Raw genomic sequence first — 21,649 nt, 5'->3', positions numbered from 1 at the left:
ACAACAGAATGATAACAATGAAGGCTAGGATACTACACTCACTTCATGTCACATTTTGAAGTGGTAGCCAAGGCTTTTTTTTCCCCATATAAACATTGGACCTACCTGCTGGGCCCAAAGCCAGAGACTTCAAATATGAAGCCTTGTAGTCCAGAGGCAATGAACCCAGGATATAAGCTTCAAAGAACCCTTCCAGGAGGTTCTGTCTGGAGCTCATCTTAGATGAAAGTAACCTGTACGAATAACTGCTTTATTTCTGAATAAGCAATGTCAAAATTGGTATACTCATGCAGGTAGAGTGGTATTTTCATTTTTGCATTGATTAAAAGGCTGTTCACAGAGGCAACAGACTAAAAAGCTCCAGTTTTCAAGAGTGTACTTAACCCTTCTCTTTTCACTTGTGAAGACCCACTATTCTATAATGATGATGGGTAATGATTCATTCTAGCTACCAACATCCATAAATGAGCAATGCTTTGTAAAACTAAGTAGGCTTCTGACATAGTCCTTTAAGCATTCAAGGATTCAAGTTCTAAACTTATTCTAAAGAGTCATCATTATGACTTACACACAGAGGTAGTTGCAATGTCATCAACAGCATTGACAGCTCCAAGAGAAGTAGCTTGAAGGTAACTTGAGAGTTCAAAATGTTTTTAAAAACTCGAGAAAACCTTTCCAAATGAACAAAGTTCTGAGGTCTAATCTACTCTAATTGCCCTAGAGATCCACAAGATGTGGCTTCTGTAATACCAGACTCACTGCTTTATTTCCCCTTCCCATCCCTAATTGCTCTCTTTTTGATTAATTCCATAAGGTACATGAGCTGTGATGGTGCCAAATTTCTGTGCCCCTTCAATGTGGAACATGTGGTCATCAAAGAAGATGTGGGGCCTTATCTTCACCAAGATGGGACCTTTGGGGGCTCCAGCAAGGAAAAGAGCTTCGTCTATCTCTAGACCCCAGCGGCGAAGGGTTTTCAGCACGCGGGCGCCTGAACTGGCTGCACTCCTAGCTGTAACCAGGTAGGTCCTGATAGGGCAACATAACCGTTCGTCTTTGGCATAAAACTTCTTTTGCAGTCTGCCTAAATCTTCCAGAAAGCCTTTCAAGGGACCCTGTAAAAGGAACATATGTCACAGCTGTCATCCAGTGAGCCAAAGGAAGTGAACGCTAAAAAAGCAGATGTTTATAAGAACTTACAATACTGCATGAAACATGCAGTATAGACCAGTGATACAATGCTGAAACTCCTTGCATTTATGTGATTATATTTCCTTGTATGGAACCATCCTTGCATTCCTAGAGTAAAACATAGGATGGCCATATAATTTATCATCTAAACACAGATATTTTAAGAGTGAAAGGAGCTTCCATAAAAAGTTGAACCAGGGCAACAGACGTAAACTGTCCATGGCAAATGGGATACTCTGAAAGCTCAGTTAATCAGCAAAAGCACTACTCTTTTGATTTACTTTTTGTGAATTGCACATTTTAACATTATAAAGTGTACTTTTTTATCTTGTTCAATTCCTTCTTGGCTTGAATCCAGTCTTCTCTATATTTACAATTACTTTATATATCTTCACACTTTTATCTTCAACCTTTCTGAACACTTACTTTTAGCTGTACCTCTAGTATAGAACATAGAATTGGATTTTGCTAAGTGATACAATCTGAAAGTCTAATTTTTAACACAAAAGCTGAGTTTTAGGCCATTTCTATTTATCGATATCACAAATATATGTGATAATGGTTCTGTATTACAATTTGTATTTCATTTTTCGTGTTTAAAGATTTCAAAAGATTGTTCACTGAGTGTCTTTTTTATTTGAACATGTGTGTATGTGTGTTTCTTCTAACATTTAGGAAGGTTTGTATTATTTCCTTCTATTGGTTACCTTTATAACTTTTTATAGTACCCTCAGTCCTCTATTTTTTTAAATCCAGGATCTATTATTTTTTATAATGAAAAATAATGAAATTAGGGTACTTCTTCACCTTTCTCTTATCCTCTATTTTTTCTTCAATCATTTGATTTTAACTGTTTCACCTTTCTCAGTGTTTGCATTTGAATTATTAAAGATTCTTATATTTCTATCTCTCAGCTTTACATTTTATCCTTTGATCAGCTATTGTAACTGAAGATATCAGTACACCTACTCTTCCTTATAACTTTTTCCTCCATATTTTTCCAGTTTTTAATAATTAAATAATTTCTACATTGTTAGGGCATATAATATGTGCTTTCTCTTCTGTCACTCTAATCCCTGCAGTTGTTTTAGTTTTAGATCTATGGTTAAATATATTCTGTGCCCACTTGTGCCTTTGTGTGTTTGTAGTCACCTACATATTGGCCAAAATGTGTCCTCTTGTGTTAGTTTTCTCAAGAATATCTTATGGAAATAATAATCCCTGAGAATATCCTATGTTCTTAACTGTTGATGTGTTTCCTTTTTACTTGAATGAGCTTTTGACTGGATATAGAATCTGTGATTTATATTTCCTCTCCACATGATCTTATAAGTAGGGCTCCACTGTGTTTTGCTACTGAGTGCTGCTGTGGAGAAGACTCAGGACAGCTTGATTTTCTTTTCCCCACTTGTGTGTGCAGGGTGCCCAAAGAATTATTTCTTTATTTTTGAAGTCAAAAAATATTACTAGGGCATGTCTCAGTGATGATCATTCTCTTCTATTTCCCTATAGTATAATGTGGCCTTTAGTTTTTAACCTTTAATAGTTTAATGTATCCATTAAAATATTCTGATAATTCAGGATGTTTTCTTGCCTTATATTTTGATATAAGTTTGCATCTTTATATTTACCACACACAACCCTATCCTCCTCCCCCCATAACATAATTTCAGTGTTTTCTTCAGGTATTCTAATTTTGCATATGTTGGATTTTCTTTACCTATGACCTATTTCTGTCATTTTTCTCTCTAAAATATTGTTTTTCTATTTGCTCATTTCCAGAGTTCTACCATTTAACATTTTATCATCTCTTCCCTGATTTTGGGGATTTCCACTTTATGACCCAACTTTCTTTTAAGTAAATGATTAGTCACAGTTTTTACGTATACTTTGGCAACTGTTTCTAGTGAGAGTTCTTCATCTGTTATTAGATTTTGCTCTTTTGTGTCTGCCTTTTTCTCATAGTAGCTTTGCATATGTTCTGTGCTAGTTCTCTTTTTATTACTTATCTCTGAAGAAGATTAGTTTTCCCCGGAAAAATTAGAGAGATTCTGGGGAAAGGTCATGGATAGTATTTTAATATTGACTTGTTTTCACAATTCAGAAGCTCCTTTCTTCTCTGCTGTCATGGAAACCATTTTCCACAAACATGGCTTATCTATGTGATCATTTGTTTATGTTGCTTTGTCTAAGGCTGCACATATTAGAAAAAAACAAAAAGTCACATAGGTAAAAAAACTATAACATATTATATTATTGTTATTATTTTTTTGGCCACAGAAACAAAGTGTGGGGTAGTGACTGTTGGCAGAAGCTGCCCTGCTCACAGTTTGATTTTGAAACACAGAGGAACACGGCTCTCCCTGATGCTTTTGAGTAATTTTCAAAGAGAATAAATAGGGCTTGGTCAGTTTATATTGCCATGTTCAAACCAGGTACCCATATCATTCTTTCTTTCTTCTATTTTGGGGTATGTTTAACAGTTTATATATTTGTACAGTAGTGTAAGTATGTAATTTATCAAGAAAAAATATAGAAACATGAAGGAAAGTTACTTGAAAATACCTTTTTGAGGAGTTCTATGATTTAGAACATTTGGATTGCCTTGGATATAGAAAGCTGGAAAGACTGTTACTCCTATCCTAACAACAAGAAAAAGCCAGATAATCTGAAACATCATAATTTTTCTTGAGCCCATGAAAGAGCTGAGGTAGCAGGGCAACCGACTAACATGAAACCTAAGGGAAAAAATTACGGAAAAATCTTCAAGGACAGATGGAATTCAAGAACTGGCACATCTTTGGCAGAGCACTAAAGGAAGATATACCAGATGCCATAGAAGCAGGTATGAAAAATTCAGGTAATTTTTAAAAACAAATTGGAAAAGGACAAGTATGGGCTAAGGAGAGAACATAGAAGCCCTGGAAGCCACAGACACAAGAAATGCACACTGTTTTCCAGGCTTATTTTTTCCCTATGGATTTCACTAGTTTCTTATGAGAAGGACTGCAGACAGGGTGGAAAATGAAAGAATACAGTCCTTGGTGATGCAGACGTGGAGGAGAGGAGCAGCTGCCACTGTGAGAAAAGACTAAAGATCTACCTTGTCCCATACTTCCTAGGGGACAAAAGTATTAAACTGTTGGAAGAACGGCTTCAAACACTGTTACCCCCAGGGAACAGGTAAAGATCTACTGCTAAGGGGGAAGGGGAAGGAAAAATCCTCCACCCTTGGGAGACGGGCAGGAGACCCAGACCATTAGATACCACCCCTATCACTGGGAGAAAGGTGAGATCAATGATATAACTTCATCCCTAAAACCTAGGGGGGTACACACTTAGATTTAGACTAATCTGGGACAACAGAGAATGTCTCTTCCTCTCACATCACCACCTGAGCTGGCAGAGACAAACAATAACAGTTGGGAGAAGGGTAACAATGTGGAGGCCACCCATGAGGCATGGACACAAAGAGAAGGCCTACAGCTGAAAATGGAAAAGGAATGTTATGAAAAACCCTTCAGTACCCTACCAGAGGAATGTGAAGCCTGTGATGAAATGAAGGTAACAATAGCAGCAACAAAATGCTTACCTAGTTGAATGCCTGATTTGGTGATTCAATCAATCACACTAATTGCTAGCGGAAGAGGAGCCATGCCTATTACCAGGCAAAAATACTATTAACCAGAGCCTATACTCTCTACAAACTATGATTAGAAATTAATCAAAGATTTATGAGACTACAATAAAAATAAATTAAAAGAGCAATTAACTTTCAAGAGAGAGTAATTAACAGAAGACTCAGTGATGATCTAGATGTCATAAATGTAAGAGAGGAAATTGAAAATAACTCTGATTAATATCTTAACAACTCTATTAAAAGGTGGATGACATACATGAGTAGACTAGTAATTTCAACAAAGAGATGGAAAAGATAAGGGTTGAATGGAAATGTTAGAAATAAAAATTGTGGTACAGAAATGAAGAATGCTTCTAATGGGTTCATTAATAGAGCCAACACAGCTGAGAAAAGAATCAGTGAACTTGAAGATAGGTCAGTAGAAATTACTCAAGCTGAAAACAAAGGGAAAAAATAGTGGGGAAAAAAAGAACAGGGCATTGAAATACTGTGGAATACATATACACACACCATATTCAAACTGCTGAAACACAAAGAAATATAGAAAATCTTGAAGGCAGCCAGAGAAAAATAGACACATTACTTACAACGGACCAAAGATAAGAATCTCAAACAATTTGTTTTCAGGATTTATGCAAGTCAGAAGACAATGAATGGGTAGCTTTAAAGTGCTGAAATAAAAATAGGGTAAATGCAGAAAGCTATAGCCAGTCAAAATAAAATATTTTTCAAAAAAGAAGGAGAGTAAAGAGTTTTTCAGGCAAAAAAAACCCCAAAAAACTAAGAGCCTTTGGTAACAGCATATCGATTCTATATGAAATGTAAAAAGATGGTCTTCTGTCACAAGGAATAAGATACCAGGGAGAAACCTAGATCTACACAAAGAAATGAAGATTCTTGGAATGGTTAAAATGAAGATGAATGCAAAAGACATATTTTTGTTTTTTCCTTATTCACTTTAAAGATAATTGACTACCCAAATAAACAATAGTAGCAAGGTATTATGAGTTTATAGTATAGGTGAAAGTAAAATGTATGCCAATATCACAAAACATGGGAGGGAGGAATTGAGAGTATACTGTTGTAAGGTTCTTACACTGTACATGATGTGGCATAATATTGTTTGAAAGTAGACTGTGATTAATTAATGTTGTATATTGTAAATCCTATGGTAACCACTGTAAAATCTAAAATGAGTAATAAATCAATAGTAGAGATAAAATGGAATCCTAAAAGCATACAATCTACACAATAAATTCAAAAGCAAAAATAATAAAAGGAAAAAGAAACTAAAGTTAATTAAAGATGAAACAAATAGAAAAAGAAGATGGTAGATTTTAATCCAACCAAAGTAATAATCACATTAAAGATAAATGATCTATACTATATATAAAATAGACAACTGATGGGAACATACTGGATAGCACAGGGAACTCTACTTAATGCACTGTAGTGTCCTAAATGAAGGGGATATATGTATGTATGGCTGATTCATTTTGCTGTGCAGTAGAAGGTAACACAACATTGTAAAGCAACTATACTCCAATAAAAATTAAAAGAGTAAACCAATTGTAAAGAAAGAATTTGATTATAATAAAACTTAGTCAACTTGCAAATAAATAAATAAATAAATAAATAAATAAGATCTAAAAACAGCAATTAAAACACAGGGATTGTCAGATTGTACAGAAAAACAACAGAAACTATGTAATATCTACAAGAAAACCAATTTAAATATGGAGATATTTTATATGTAAAAACATAAATGGTTAAAAGTAAAAACATAGAAAAGTTGTACCATACAAACATCAGTCCAAAAAAGAAAAAAAAGCTAGAATGGCTGTATGAATATCAGAGAGAGGGGCATTGCATAATGAAAAGGTATTAATTTGCCAAGAAGATATTATAATCTTAAATATTTGGGCACCAAACAACAGAAATTAGAAATACATGACGCAAAAATTATATAATTGAAAGGAGTAACAGATTAATCCTCAATTATACTTGAAGTCTTCAATGCTGCCTCCTCAATAGTGGATAGAAGAAATAGAAAGAAAATCACTGACAATATTAAACACCTAGGCAATATGACCTGAATAATATACTATTAACTTACCTAATCTAATTGACATTTATTGAATATTCAACCCCAAAACAGCAGGATAAACATTCTTTTCAAGTAGACAAGAAACATTTACCAAGATAGACCATTTATTCTGGGTATAAAATAATCCTCAACAAATTTCAACAGTTGAAATCATAGAAAACATATTATCTGACTACAACAGAATTCTACTTGGAATTAATAATAGAAAGGTATCCAAAATTCCAAATTTAATTTCACAATTAAATAACCCACTTATAAATAACTCATAACTCATAGATAAAGTTACAGGGAATTAAAAAGTACTTTGAATTGAATAAAAGTTACAAACCACCTATCTAAATTTATAGGATGCAACTATAGTAGCATTTAGAGGAAATTTTACAGTGTTAAATGTTTATTATAGAAAAGAAGCCTCAAATCACCTTTAAAAACTTAGGAAGAGCTGGTTATTAAAAAGATAAATAAAATTGTTAAAGCCTAGCATGATTGACCACAAGGGGGGAAGAAAAGAGAGAAGGCAAATATTACTAATAACAGGAATGAAAAGGGATACAGCACTAAAGTTCCTAAAAATAGTAAAATCATAATAGTAAAATATGAGAAAATATTTATGCTCGTTAATTCAGTGACTTAACTGAAATGGACAGATTCCTTGAAAGACAAAAACTCATAAACTGCCAGAAGAGGAAAGAGAAGAAAGAGAAAATCTGCATAGTAGTTCTGTATCTATCAAAAATAATTGAACTCTTAGTTAAAAGCATTCTAAATAGAAAAGTCCAAGCCCAGATGGCTTCTCTGGAGAATTCTACCATATATTTAAAGAAGAAATAATACCAACTCTACACAAAGTCTTCCGGAAAATAGACAGGGAGAAAATACTACACACCTCATTTTATAAGGTCAGCATTACTCTATAAGATATTACAAAAAAAGAACACTCAAGAACATAATGGCAAAAAAAATTTTTTTAACTAAATTTTAACAGATTGGATCCAGCAATATATAAAAAGGATAATACAACATAACCAAGTTGAATTTATACCAGCAATGCAATTCATCAATATAATTTATATTTCAACAGACTAGAGAAGCCACATGTTTTTCTCAATAGATACAGGAAAGACATATGACAAAATTCAACATGGATTTATTATAAAACTCTAAAACAAAACAGGAATAGAAGGTAACTCCCTTAACCTGACAAAGGACATCTTGCAAAAATCCTGTAGATAATATACTTAAGAGTCAAAGACTGAATGATCTCCCTCTAAGATCAGGGAATAAGGCAAGGAAGTCCACTCTCATAATGCTTATTGAACATTGTACTGAATGTACCAGCAAGGGTAATAAAGCAGGAAAGATAAAGGACATACAGAATGGAAACAAGTTTTTATTCACAGTCCACACTGTCTATGTAGAAAACCTTAAATCATCTACAAAAATGTTATTATGACTAACAAGTAATTTTAACAAAGTTGCAGGATACAAAGTCAATATACAAAAATAAATTGTGGTTCTGTGTATTTGCAATAAACAAATTAGAAATTAAAAATTTTAAAGTATCATTTATAATAGCATCAAAAGTTATTAAATACTTAGGTATGAATCTAATAAACTTTGTGTGATAGCTATATGCTGAAACCTACAAAACACTGATGAAAGAAATTAAATATAACCTAAATAAATGGAGAGATATACTATGTCCATAGGCTGAAAAACTTGATATTGTTAAAATATCTATTCTCCCAAGATTAAGCTATAAATTCAACATAATCACAATAAAAATTTCAGCAGGATTTTTTTCCAGAAATGGACAAGCTAAGTTTTAAATTTATATGCAAATGCAAAGGAATCAGAATGTCAAAAGAATTTTGAAAAATAACAAATTTGGAGGACTCCTGCCACCAGATCTCAAGTCTGACTATAAAACTATGATAATCAAGACAGTGTGATATTGGCAAAAGGATAGATACCTATATTAAAGGAAAAGAAAGCCAGTCTTTTCCACAAATAGTGCTGAAACAATTAAGATATATCCATAAGTAGTAAAAATGAACCTTAATACTTTGCACAAATGCATCAACTCAAACAGGTAATAATTCTAAAAAAAAAAAACCCCATAAAATTCTAAAAACTTCGATTCAGAAACATAGGAGGAAAGTTTTGCCTTGGGTTTGCAAAGATTTCTTAGATATGACATAACAAGCACAATTCATGAAAGAACAAATAGATAAATTGAATTTCATTAAAATTATAAGTTTCTGCTCACTGAAGGACACTGAAAAATATTAAAAGAGTGAAAAGACAAGGACACACTGAGAGAAAATATTTGGAAAACAAATATATGCTAAAGGACTTGTATCCAGAATTGTAATACAAAGAACTTTCAAATCTCAATAATGAAATAAAAAACAACCCAATTCACATGAGCAAGAGATTTGAACAGATATTTTTGCCAAAGAATACATATGATGGCAAATAAGCACTTGATAAAGTGTTCAATATCATCTGTCATTAGGGTAATGCAAATTAAAACCACAATGAGATACAATAATGTAACCACCAGAACAGCTTAAAACAAACAAACAAATGAAAAACAACTGATGTTACCAAATACTGGCAAGGATGCAGAGCAAAAAATCTTTCACTGGAAATGCAAAGCGGTGTGACCACTTTGGGAAATAATTTGGCACTATCTGTAAAGTTAAACGTATACTCACCCTGTGACCTAGCAATCCTACTCCGAGGTATTTACCCATGAGAAATGAGATTTTTGTGTTTACACAGAACCCTGTATGCAAATGCTTAAAGTAGTTTTATTTATAAATGCCCAAAACTGGAAATGACCTAAATATCCTCCAGTAGGTAAATGTATAAAAAAATGTGGTACATCCATAGAACAGACTACCACTCAGCAGTAAAAAAGGAACGCACTACTGATACAGGGAATGACACAGATGAATCTCAAATGCATCATTCTAAGTAAAATAAGTCAGATTCAAAAGATTGCATCCTATGGGGTTCCATTTATATGACACCTGGAAAAGGCAAAACTATAGGGACAGAAATCAGATTAGTGTTTGACAGATCCTGAGGATAGGGGGCTAGGATGACTACAAAGAAGCACAAGGGAATTCTGTGAGTATTTTGAGTTTGATCGTGGTTTCACGACTGTACATGTATGTTTGTCAAAACTCTCAGAACTGTGAATTATACTACATATAAAGTATACCTCAACAATTCTGATTAAAACACACACACACACACACACACACACACACACGGAGATCACTATCCCAGAATGGTGAAATGAGAGAGATCAAATCAGGAGACGTCCATTACTTGTCATGGTACCACATTGGAGGCTTTATAAGCTACAATGAGAGTGGCTAAATTAATCCCGTCCAGCTGTCCCATTTGCTGGTCACTCTCAGATCTCCTCAATTGGAGACAGTTGGGATATTGTCATGACGAAACCATAAGCCCCATGACCAACATAGCTGAAAGCCTTGGTTAGGAATCATATCTCATAACTTCCTTCTCATCAGTGGAAACATCTGGCAAAGCCTGGTCTTTATAGGAAAGCTACCCTTTCTATGTGAAAAATACCATATTTTTCCACTGTCAGAAGGACCACATTATGAAAACAAGTATGCTTAGTAAAAATTCATTGGGTATTCCTGCAATAACTAGTGTTGAACTTTACAATTTCAGTTGTTTAATGGGAAAAATGATTTAAAATATGGAGAAAAGAACTGATAAGTACAGAATCTAAAAGAAATTTGGATTCTTTCCCTGAGATGAAAAAAATGGTATTTTAAGATTATCTTGAAATAATTCTTGTTTTGAAGTTTTTTTTTCTTTTTAAGTGCTCTTTTTTAGATATCTTGAACATTTTAATAATGCTTAAAGGCTAATGTACAATGGGCTCTAAATTTCAGCAAAGCAGACTTATGTAAAATATAACAAGGGTTTTCCTCTCAATAGTAAACTTTGTTAACACTGAACAACTTTTTGACATGAGCTCAAGGCTTCTAAAGAACCTATTTAGGAAGGGGCTGTGAAGTTAAACATACACACACAAAAACACACAGAATTTAAATATCACTTGCTGTAATGTGAGGTGAGTTAGTAAAACTTTCGTCTTTCAATTAGTCTCTTCCTACTTTTATAAATGTAATAAAACTAACAATATTTAAGATCTTAAGTTCAAGAAGAGCTGAGAAAAAAAAGGCCAATTTAAAAAAAAGGCCTAGGTAAGATTCATAGATTAAAACTGAATGATCCATTATTTCATATTCATTTTGGAGAATACTTCGATGTTCAAATCTCCTTTGGTTCAGAAGTGCAGGTTTTGTTCATTTCAGACCATGACTTTTAACACTTCGGTTCATGGATTGATTCCAAAAAACCTAAAATTTTAATTGTTCATACTTTGTACTTGCTTGGGGCTCATTATTTGATTTAGTTTAAACTCTCAGTTTTGCAGATTTTTCTCAATTAAGTGCTACCTTTATGGAGTTTAAGGGTATGGACAGAGAGGTTCAACAAATGTTTACTGACCTATTGGAAATAACCTTACTATTTTGAGAACTATTATGTAGAAATGGCTAGTTGGTAAGCCGTATTACCTCTGTTACTCATAATTTGGAGGAGATGAACTTCTTCTCATGAGAAGATCATAGAAACATTTCCAAAAGGATAGATAAAAGAATGCTAAAATTAGGGCTTCCCTGGTGGCGCAGTGGTTGAGAGTCTGCCTGCCAATGCAGGGGACACGGGTTCGAGCCCTGGTCCAGGAAGATCCCACATGCCACAGGGCAACTGGGCCCGTGAGCCACAACTACTGAGCCTGTGTATCTGGAGCCTGTGCTCCGCAACAATAGAGGCCACGACAGTGAGAGGCCCGTGCACTGCGATGAAGAGTGGCCCCCACTTGCCGCAACTAGAGAAAGCCCTCGCACAGAAACGAAGACCCAACACAGCCAAAAATAAATAAATAAAAATAAATTTATAAAAAAAAAAAGAATGCTAAAATTAAAAAAAAGTTGGCAGGAGATGCTTTAAAATAAGGAGTTCATGAAACAAGGGGAGAAAACTACGAAGGATAAGAAGTGAGGAGTGGCCTGCCTAAAAAAATTTAAAAGTCATCACAATGAAGAAATATTTATATTGGTATGTTGGAAAATAAGTAGATCAAAATTAATTAGAGGTCATTGAACCTACCTGAGCAAGAGGCTTATTCTCAAATAGTGCTTCATGTTGAAAGAATTTGTCCAGCCCGTGCTCCTTGGTAATATGGTCAGACTCGTCAGAAAAGAGGACGGCATCCCCATCAAAGGCCACACGGAGCTGTGTGTCACAGTAAGCCATGTCTTTGGCTCCATCAAACATTGTTGCAGAGGCGATCCCTGGAAGACCATTGGAATTAATTAATACTCTTCTTAGGACCATATGTTTTAGTGTCTATTTAAAAAAAAAAAAAAATTCTTCCCAGACCTCGAATTTCCTCTCTCGCTATTACCTGACGACACAACTCTTCTTCACAACCACACATCTCAAAACAGTTGTCTTTGTACTGCCTCCATTTCTATAAGGGATGGGAAAATGTAAAATGGGTGTAGGATAATCACTGAAGATGTCCACCTCCATGAAGGTGAAAGCTCTAAAAGACAAACTTAAGGGCTGCCACTTGTGGAAACACCTTAGCAGAAAACCCCAACAACGACGTAAACCACATAATCATACGTGAAGGCCAATGGAATGAAACACTAGTGCAGACCTCTTTATTAACTAGAGAGAGGAAACCAAGTAATACCTTCTTGTATTGCTTCTTGTACTTTTTCAGAATCCGCAGAAAGATACAAGTTGGTAAGATATGCCTTCAAATAGCCAATGGGGCTTTTTCCACCAGTCAGACAGAAGCGGTCAATTAGTAATCCTATTATCAGGCAAGAAAGACTTTGTTATGTCAGAGACTAAAGACAGTATACTTACTGGAAATGCAAGTGAAAGTTACCTTAGGAATAAATGAGTGCCTACTGAAGTTTTAGAACTATCTTTGTAGTACCAATATTGAAACATGTCTCAGCTATTTTATATAATGGTGCATGATAGTTTATGAAGTATATCCAGATAGGCCATGCCAGTTTACTCTCACACAGCTGTTACGGCAGGCATTATTATCCTCATTACAGAAAAGGAAACTGAGACATAAAGACTGTCTAAGCCCAGTGCTTCACATTGACTCTTGTCTAGACTAGAACAGGGCACTTTTCCTTTAGCTACAGCATCCTCACTTGTTGAGAGGACCAGTTAAGATGTAGCTCTGTTTTTAAGTACCATTTTAGTATTTCTTTAGTAACAATACAATAGTAATAGCAAGTAGTGATAGCATTTAAACTGTTTCCCCAAAACAACAACAAAAGGTCTGAAATTGTCTCTCTTGACTTGAAATGTTAAATGCAATCATTAGCAGACTAACATTAATATACCATTAAATGCCTTTCAAATCAACAACAGTTAAAAAACCCCACTAGATGTTGGTGAGAGGTTTGTAAAATAGGCACTTACATACACTATGGATGAAAGTATAAATTGGTACAAGCTGTCTAGAAAGTAATTTGATTTTTATTGATAAAAGTATCGATAGCTTTTAAGCAGCTTATACCTTTTGACCTAGGATTCCTTTAGGAGATCACAATTCACTAAGGAGCCAGGCATGTAAACAGATAATTATAATATAGAAAAGACCATAGCAAAGGGAGATACAAATTGCCTTCAGCACCGAGAGAAGGTAAATAACTAACTCTTCAGGTGAAAAGTTGTTATTCCATGAGCAAGGCTGCAGAAGATTGGGCTTTATCTGTTCATTAACAGAATTAGTATGTAAATAACTAGAATTCCTCATGCTACTAAGCTCAATAGGCTTAGTGTGGTGAGGGACAGATAGACTTAAATCACCTACTAAATCAAATAAGGCTGTTTTGTAAAAATAATAGCTGTCCTTTATTGAGTGATTACACCACTCATCTCCACTAAAGCTTTTATATACATTCTCTCTCTTCATAGCATAATACTATGAAGACTGCGTTTTTGAAAGGTAAACATATTTTCAACTGTGTATCAGTAAGATGTTGGCCTTATAATTAGGATAATATAATATAAAACTTATAACTTGTAATAGATAGTGATTATTTGTAAATATGCCTAATTTAAGCCTAGAAGTTAAATATGCCAAATTTAAACCTTATTTTGACTTGACATACCCTTAAGACTGGATATGTCACTTAGAAAGTGGGCTAAAGGTCCCCACATAAGAAGTCAGGTAAATTCATAAGAGGAAAAATGAGAACCTCCCCTTAAAGTCACCAACACACTAATGGAAATGCTATGAAGAGACTAGTGTCAAACCAATTTTCCCTGTAAAGGAATAAAGACAGTTTTGCTGGCATGAGTATGAATTTGATGTGTGGAGAGAGCAGCCGGGGAGAGTCAGATGTTAAGAGTGGAAAAGGAAAGGTAAAAACCTTTAAACCTTTAACATGCATCTGTGGTGAGCAAGAAGTCTGATCGCACAGAGAAAGCCCTGGGTTGACGGCTCCTTGAAGTCAAGTTCAGAAGTGAAAAACATAAAACAGAGAAATATATTGCAGGACCTGGGATTAAGACTTTGAAATTCACACTTGACAAGTTAAGTCCAGAGCTTTGGGCCCAACTCTGTGCTGAAGTTAAAAATGAACATGGCCTCTCTTGTTCTGACATAGGCAAATAAACATTCCTCACGCAGAAGGGGGTGTCACTATCAGACACTGCATTAGTTAGGCCACAGTGAGCAAAATAACATGGCTTCTCTCTTCCAGAGCAGCGAGCTGTTCTTCCACACGGTATTTATTTTACTTACCATAGTGATTGACGCTGTTTATAAGCCGCACTCCCACTTGGGCATGGTTATTAGTCATCAGAACAATATCAAATAAGTCCTGTTCATCAGGATACAGCTCACGGAGTCTAGCATTGACATGCTGCAGTGCCTGAAGGTTACAAACACAAATGTGTGTAAAGAGGGCCAGGCAAAGTGGGCATTGGGGGTCTGGAGAGAAGGGATCCCATAGGTGTCCAATTCAAGCCCTGAAGAGTCTTCACTGAGAGACTGTGGCTCCTTTAAGGCAGGGTTATGCCATTCATTTCAGTATTTTCAGCCTCGCATACATAGGACTTCAGTTAATGTTTACTGAAAGATGGGTAATGTTTGTTGAAAATTGTTACAACATTTGGTTTACTAGAATTATTTCTGTGAAGTACATAGATAGGCTCAGGCTAACCCTTTTATGGTTTGTCTGTTTTTGTTTTTGATTCATAAAACCTGCCTTTCTTGATCATCTGATGATTATTTTTTACTGTGAAAAGTATAGGCTGCTTCAAGAATTTTCATGTTATCCTTGTGCAGAGGCCATGCTAATGGTCCCTGTGTTGTTCCAATTTTAGCACACGTGCTGCCAAAGTGAGCATTTTGTATATTTTTTAAAACATGAGTCTCTAGAATAGGTTTGTGGTTTCCTCTCATGCTTCCACTATGCCTCATAACTACTTTCTACTTACAACACGTGGAGGTGTCATTTGTTTCTGCCTGGTTATGATGTTATCGTGTAATACTTGTATAAGTTATATATGGGGTCAGAGCTATAAGTGCTGTACATTTCAGTGTAAGTTCCAAGAACCTTACTTTCTCTATTAAAGTCATGCCCCTAAGTGCCAAGAGCATCTTGACTTTCTTAATATGCTGTGTCTGGGGCAAGAGCAGCTAAAGTGAATTCAATGTCATTTGAATGGGGTGTTTTATTTCTACTGCTCGGAATTGTAAACTCATTATTGCTTCTGCTTACTGCTCCTTCTATGGAGAGAACAGAAGTTTCCGTTACAGGTCTCAGGATTTGGACTCCACTTAGGGAAGTTCAACATGCCAAATCTAGGGCTGCAGTCCCTCCCTCAACAGTGTGGAAGCTTCTGTTAAAATATAAACTGACCTGGGGTAGACTTAAAAAAGGCAAGAATGACAAGTGTGGACTAGGAATTATAAGGAAAGCTGGATGAGATCCCAGGGATTAGCATGAGTCCTTCCCTGCCATCCAGAGTCCCGGAGGGCCAAAGACAGCTTTGCAGAGTACCTTGACAAAGCGGAAGGCCGGCCCTGGGGCCAGGACGACATTCTCATTGGAAAGCTGATACTCCATGTACTTTTCCAGACCCTCTTCCTTGTAGATTTTCCGGCCGTCCACCATGTTGAAGAGCGCACGGGATGACACAGCGATGGTGATGGCATGCTTGGGTTTGGGCTGCAGAGAGGGGCACCGACAGGAGGACGAGTCACACAGACCTGAAGGGATCAGGAATGGGCCTCATCCCAGGGCAGGGTGGGAAGGAAACAGTTGGGTCCCGGCTTGGAGGACTGGGTGCTGGAGACAGCCAAGGGCTGGGTCCTGGAGGCCGCTGTGCAGAGGGGTAGGTTTAGGGAGGAGAAGCAGGGGGCGGGGTGAACTTCCCTGTACCATGGAGAGGAGGGAGGCTGAGAGAGGTCCGGCCGCCGCGCTGCGTGGAGCGGCAACCCGGGTACCAGGGGAGGCGGGCCCTGCTCACCGGCCTGGGGCGCGAGCAGCTCGGTGTCTTCTCGTACAGTGTTCTCACGGATGCCCAGTAGGCATCGTCCTCGTCCTCCTCTTCCTCTCGCTGTCTGACCAGGTCAGGCATACAGTCTTGATCCAGCTGTGACGGGTAGAGAGCCCTGCGCTGGGCATAGGATTTCCATTCAGTGGGGGGCGTGCGCGGATATTCCCGCTGGTGCGTATCCCTGGAATCTCGCGAGTCTCGCGACTCTCGTGGGTACCGGGACTCTCGGATTTCCTGCCCCAGGCCGGGAGACCAGGCGTCGGAATTCTCAGCCATCTTGGTGCTGCGCCGGGACCCGGTCTGGAGCTGGACCTCCGGAGTCGTGGAAGAACGTGAGTCGAGCGCAGTGGTTGGTGTGGGTGGCGAGGGCTGCGCTGACAGCGGCTTTGGCGACTCTTGATGGCTAGGGGAGGTGGATGAAGTCCGGGAGGTCGTGGAGCTCCTGGGGGGCTGGAGCAAGAAAGTGGGCTTCTGAGTTAGATGCCCGCCTAGGGTCCCCGTCCTCACCTCTGCCCAGCTGGAGTCAAGGAGCTGTCCCCTTCTCTGTGTTCCATTCCTAGCTCTTAGGTGGATCCTGGTTCATCTCAGCTCCTTTAAGTAGGGCTTAAAGGGGCTCAGACGTTTCAAGGCTCCATATATTAGACATTTCTGTTACATGGACACAGAGACAGACTGCTTTCATTTCCCCCCAGTTGTTCCATCAGAACCTCGCACTTTTTTTTTCTTTTGGAGTTGATAGGGTAGAGGTCCTTTTCCTTGCCCCTAGGTAGCTGGCGCATAGTTTGCAAAGTTCTGTCACTTTCTTCACATATACCTGCTCAGTCAGAGACCTTCAGATAGGACAGAGGGCTTGAGGAAGGGACCTTGCTTGCCACTGCCTCCATCTGTGACCTCCAGTTAACTTGATGAGCAGCTAGACCAGAAGTTCCCACCAGAAGGCTCTGCAAAGCACCTCAGGGGCATCTGTCTCCACATTTGCTCTGTGATTAATGCAGTGAGTGCTGGGAAGGTCAGTAGGCTGGAGAATCAAGTGTCTCCCCATCACCTTCAGAGCTTCTTGTGCCAGTGAAGCTCAATTGGAGAGAATCATCTTCCTAAATAGGAACTGGTTCTAGTCGTTCTAGAGAAAGGACTCCTTCACTAAGGTATGAGATAGATTATTAAGCATCCATATGTTATTCCAGTTTTTGTGATTATTTCACACGTTTCAAAGGACATGTTCTTGGTTAGATTATTGAGCCAGTCCTCACAGAGACAGATGGATTGGTTCTCCCAGTGTCTGGGCCTGTGTCACACTCTGCGTCCAAAAACTAATTCTCACAACAAACTTTTTCTTCTTATGTGACTAGGCCTAGTTAAGGGCTCAAAGCGTCACACAACCTAATACTCTTCAACAATTTATCTGCTTTGTTGACATTTTCACCCCCTCTTCTGAGTCTTGGGTACTCAATGAATAGTTTTTGAATGTGTGAAGGAAGGAAGGAGAAACCATGGAGTTTAATCATTCAATGTGCAGTTTATAGACCTAGAGATCCTAGGTTTTAATCTAGCTCTATGAGCATTACTAGTGTGAAATCTTAGGCAAGTTACTCTGTGTTTTGGTTTTCTTACTCTGGGGATTGATGGGGGTGGGGGTCTGTGAGGGCTAAGTTAGCTAAAAGATATAAAGTACACGGAACACGGCCTGGCACATGGAAAGCATCAATCTATGTTATTATTATTCTGGCATGTACTCTTCCCTTGCATTCCCATCTCTACCTTAAGACTTGTGTTCTTGCTTCTGGACTCATCTACTGATGGAGCTCTGGTGGATGGGCTCCTTGAAGTTCGAGACCACTGATTTCTCACTAGGTACCCTCGAGAGTCTGTCTTCGGCAAGGTTAATTCTTGTGATCCCTTCCAAGGAGAGAAGAGACCCAGGAGTGTAATACCCCACTACCGAGTCCTCCCACACAAATGCTTACGAAACAGCCATGGCAAGCTAAATATAGCAGTGATCAATGAGAAGGCCCCTGCCCTCTAGGACGTGTAATTCAGTCTTGGCCCTTGTGTATTATTCTAGTTCTGGCCCAATCCTAACTTCTGTGAGGAGCAATAAAGTGGGAATCTACCTGGAAGAGCATCCAAAACCAAGAAACAAGTCTGATATCTCATAGTTTTTCACCTGTGACTCCTCTTATGCGGAACTTAGTAGAGTTGAGCATTTTTCCTCCCTTTTCCCCACTTCCGCCCTTGAGGATAAGCTTGTTAGCAGATGCTGAAAAGACATACCCAACATTTTTGACCAGATTACAAAGGTGAAGGCCGCTGGTACCTCAACAAGGCTGTAGCGGGACTCCCAGGCAGCTGCAGAAGAGGGAATAGCGCCCTCTAGCACTGCCTTTGGGAGGAACAGGATGGAGGAGACCATGGAGAGGCAAGTGGAAGTTTCCATCCCCGTATCCTTCCCCTCACCCAGATTGCCTCTGGCTCCCCTCCAAGGTCAGTAGTTTAGTCTCTGCTCACCCTGATCACGGTGATCTGCCAGCCCTGCTCCCACAACAGGCACATGTGAATATAAATACGTATCGTGCGGCAGGGGCCAAGAAGCACTTTTCCCTCAGCTGCACAAAGGCAGCGTCTACACGACGAGTGACCCCGCATGGGGCAGCATCTCAGCGAGTGATGCCGTATGACCGCACGCCTCATCTGAAAGATGGTGCAGAAGGTGGTCAATGCGATGGCCGGACTCCCCTTGCCTCCCTGATTTGAACAAAGGCCAGTCTCCTCCCACAGGCTGAGCAGAGGTTTCTACGCCATTTATTCTGCATGAACGTTGGGATGTGTGCTGGATGGGTAGGCAGGGGCCAGCTTCTTCTAGTATTTTCTTAACCTCGCCACGAGGACGTTAGGTGTCCCTTAATACAAACCTTGATAGCTCAGTCTTTTCTCCCCAAACTCTCCTGCCCGCTAATATTTTTTTATTATGCTGTCGGCTCTTTAATTCTCTCACCAACTCTGAAGAGGTCAGCTCACCTGGGTGCTCAGACGAACTCCTGATTTCTCAGAATCCTTTCTAGATTTGTCTGCTTCTAGGCTGTCTTTTGAGTACCTCGGTCCAGTCTCATTCTTAATATGGAAACAAAGAATGTTTATTAATTTTTCATCTCGGGGCATTAGAAACCTTGGGTTTGGGGAATCAAAGGATAAATGAAAGTTAGAATTTGTCTCTTTGGCACTATCAAAAATATAAATTATAGATATTATTTTTCCTCTGTTCTAACAAGAATGAGTAAAAAGAACACATATCAGACAACTATACAAACAGATTTTTAATATAGAAATTTGTTGGTTTATAGATTTGAGACATGAAGCATTTATCATTTACAAAATGGTAACATGGGAAATGCTGTGGGAGAATTTCCCAGGGGTCAGCAGGACTTGGATTTAAATGTGAAGCTACTCACACAGAACAACTTTTTTTCTCTGTTACTCTGAAGGTTGCTACTTATGGAACTTTTTCATTTGCCATGTAGAACTGAAACTTCTCTTGTTTGTTTTATTCATAACCCAATTTTCTGTGGATCTGAGCCTCATCAATAATAGATTTTTTAAATCAAGGACTTTAATCCTGTACAGATCAGTCAACAGGCATGTCTTCTATTCATATTCTCTAACTATTCATAGCATCAAGAGTGAAAAGAGCTCTCTTATTAACAAACTAATAGGGAAGACCATGTAGGGGAGCATAAGAAAATGGCTTATTTCATGGACATCTATTCAAATATTTGTTTTCATTTTCAACTGCAGGAAATACTGTTGTATTGGAACAGTGTTTCTATTGTTTCCTGCCAATTCAGTAGCTGTAATGCAATCAAGATTAGTGTTATTTATCTGTTTAAGGAGCTCAACTTCTAGCATAGACCAGAGTGCTCGGGGCAGTCTGTTAATCTCTTTAGGCTCTGTGCCTTGCACCCAGGAAAAATCTCGTGGATGTTAGTTGAATGACTGAGTCTATGTCTGAAGAGAATGGCATAGCTGCATAATCCTAGAACTAATCCTAAAATCTTTCCATCAACCCCCTCAACACTATCACCATGAAGTCCTGTCACTTACTCCAAAAGATATTTTAAATCTAGTCCCTCTTCTCCATTCCTGTTCCAGGCCTCAGATCGTTATGGGTCTGCATTCTTAGAATATAGCTTGTGACCAGATTCCATGGCCTTAAATCCTCTCAACCTCTAGATCCACCTACCCCATTTATTTAGGGTGATATTTATAAAATGTAAATCTGCTTATGCTTCATTTCTGGATACACTCTTCATTCGCTTGGTTAGAGAGACCAGGAGTCTCATGATGTATCCTGTCTACCTCCAACTTGTGTGCCCTCCACTCTACACTCTATCTCTATGTTCTATTTTTGCCAAATGACTTGTATTTGTCTATGTACCACCCTTATATCTTATAACCTCCTTTTCCCTTCAGTGTTCTTCAGAACCAAGCTCAGCACGACCTGGGAGAAGTTCCCAGTATTAAACATTCCTCTGTGTTGCCTGTGTCTTTTGTACATACTTTTACTGAGTACTGAATTGTACTTTATGTATTCTCTTTCCTACTAGGTTGTGCATTCTTCAAAGATAGCAACTGTGTTTTCGCCTCTTACCACTAACATATGAGCATTTGCTCAATAAGTGCTGACTTATTGGATGGACTTACACCACATGAGTTAATCTCCTTTTTCTCCACTCTTCATGTTCTTTACTTCTCCTTTTGTCTCTATGTGTGGTCATCATCTGAAATTTGATTGCTGCAGAGCATTTCCAGAGGCAAATGATGGACTGATATCTACACTTCCTCAGTTCTTTGGCAAGATTCTAGGACATTCAATTCACTGACCTTCTTTTTCTGTTTCAGAGATGTTTGACTCATTTCTTTAACTATTGAAATTCTTTTGTTGTTATGCAGGTTTTCCTCTCCCCAGCTCCATTTCCTGTTGTTTCTGTTGCTCAGTCTAGGTTTGCATTTAGAATGTCAAATTTATGACATCACATGTGATTCCATAGTAA

The 21,649-nt window shown here is 38.0% G+C and overlaps 1 protein-coding gene, 1 long non-coding RNA gene and 1 other non-coding gene across 8 annotated transcripts in view; 1 reads left to right on the top strand and 2 right to left on the bottom strand.

The window, feature by feature from the left end:
- The window catches only part of LOC132376545 (uncharacterized), a 398,309-nt gene that overhangs the window by 2,425 nt on the left and 374,235 nt on the right, over positions 1-21,649 (top strand). For both annotated transcript variants that reach the window (XR_009506349.1, XR_009506348.1), the window contains exon 2: positions 815-1,022. This is a non-coding gene — a long non-coding RNA (uncharacterized LOC132376545). The remainder of the gene's footprint in view (positions 1-814; positions 1,023-21,649) is intronic.
- On the bottom strand, positions 783-21,548 carry NT5C1B (5'-nucleotidase, cytosolic IB). Of its 5 annotated transcripts, none has more exons than XM_059942159.1 (11): positions 21,480-21,512; positions 19,620-19,712; positions 19,110-19,292; positions 18,349-18,500; positions 16,822-17,046; positions 16,575-16,785; positions 16,106-16,273; positions 14,842-14,971; positions 12,757-12,879; positions 12,165-12,349; positions 783-1,115 (listed from the first exon to the last, which is right to left on the bottom strand). In XM_059942159.1, exons 1-11 carry the CDS (start codon positions 21,510-21,512, stop codon positions 783-785), a joined length of 1,836 nt encoding a protein of 611 aa, XP_059798142.1. The 5 variants fall into 5 exon arrangements, with proteins under 5 accessions (XP_059798142.1, XP_059798143.1, XP_059798144.1 ...); XM_059942160.1 differs by having other exon boundaries at positions 16,822-17,054; positions 18,363-18,500; XM_059942161.1 differs by having other exon boundaries at positions 16,822-17,054; positions 18,363-18,500; positions 19,110-19,242; positions 19,621-19,712.
- LOC132347169 (U6 spliceosomal RNA) lies at positions 15,343-15,449 on the bottom strand. Its single transcript, XR_009497125.1, has one exon. It is a non-coding gene; the product is annotated as a U6 spliceosomal RNA (small nuclear RNA).

The sequence above is a fragment of the Balaenoptera ricei genome, chromosome 13 (genome assembly GCF_028023285.1).
Source record: "Balaenoptera ricei isolate mBalRic1 chromosome 13, mBalRic1.hap2, whole genome shotgun sequence".
Taxonomy (NCBI): domain Eukaryota; kingdom Metazoa; phylum Chordata; class Mammalia; order Artiodactyla; family Balaenopteridae; genus Balaenoptera; species Balaenoptera ricei.
Note: the sequence above shows the minus strand (reverse complement) of the source record. Positions and strands in the feature narration are given on the sequence as shown.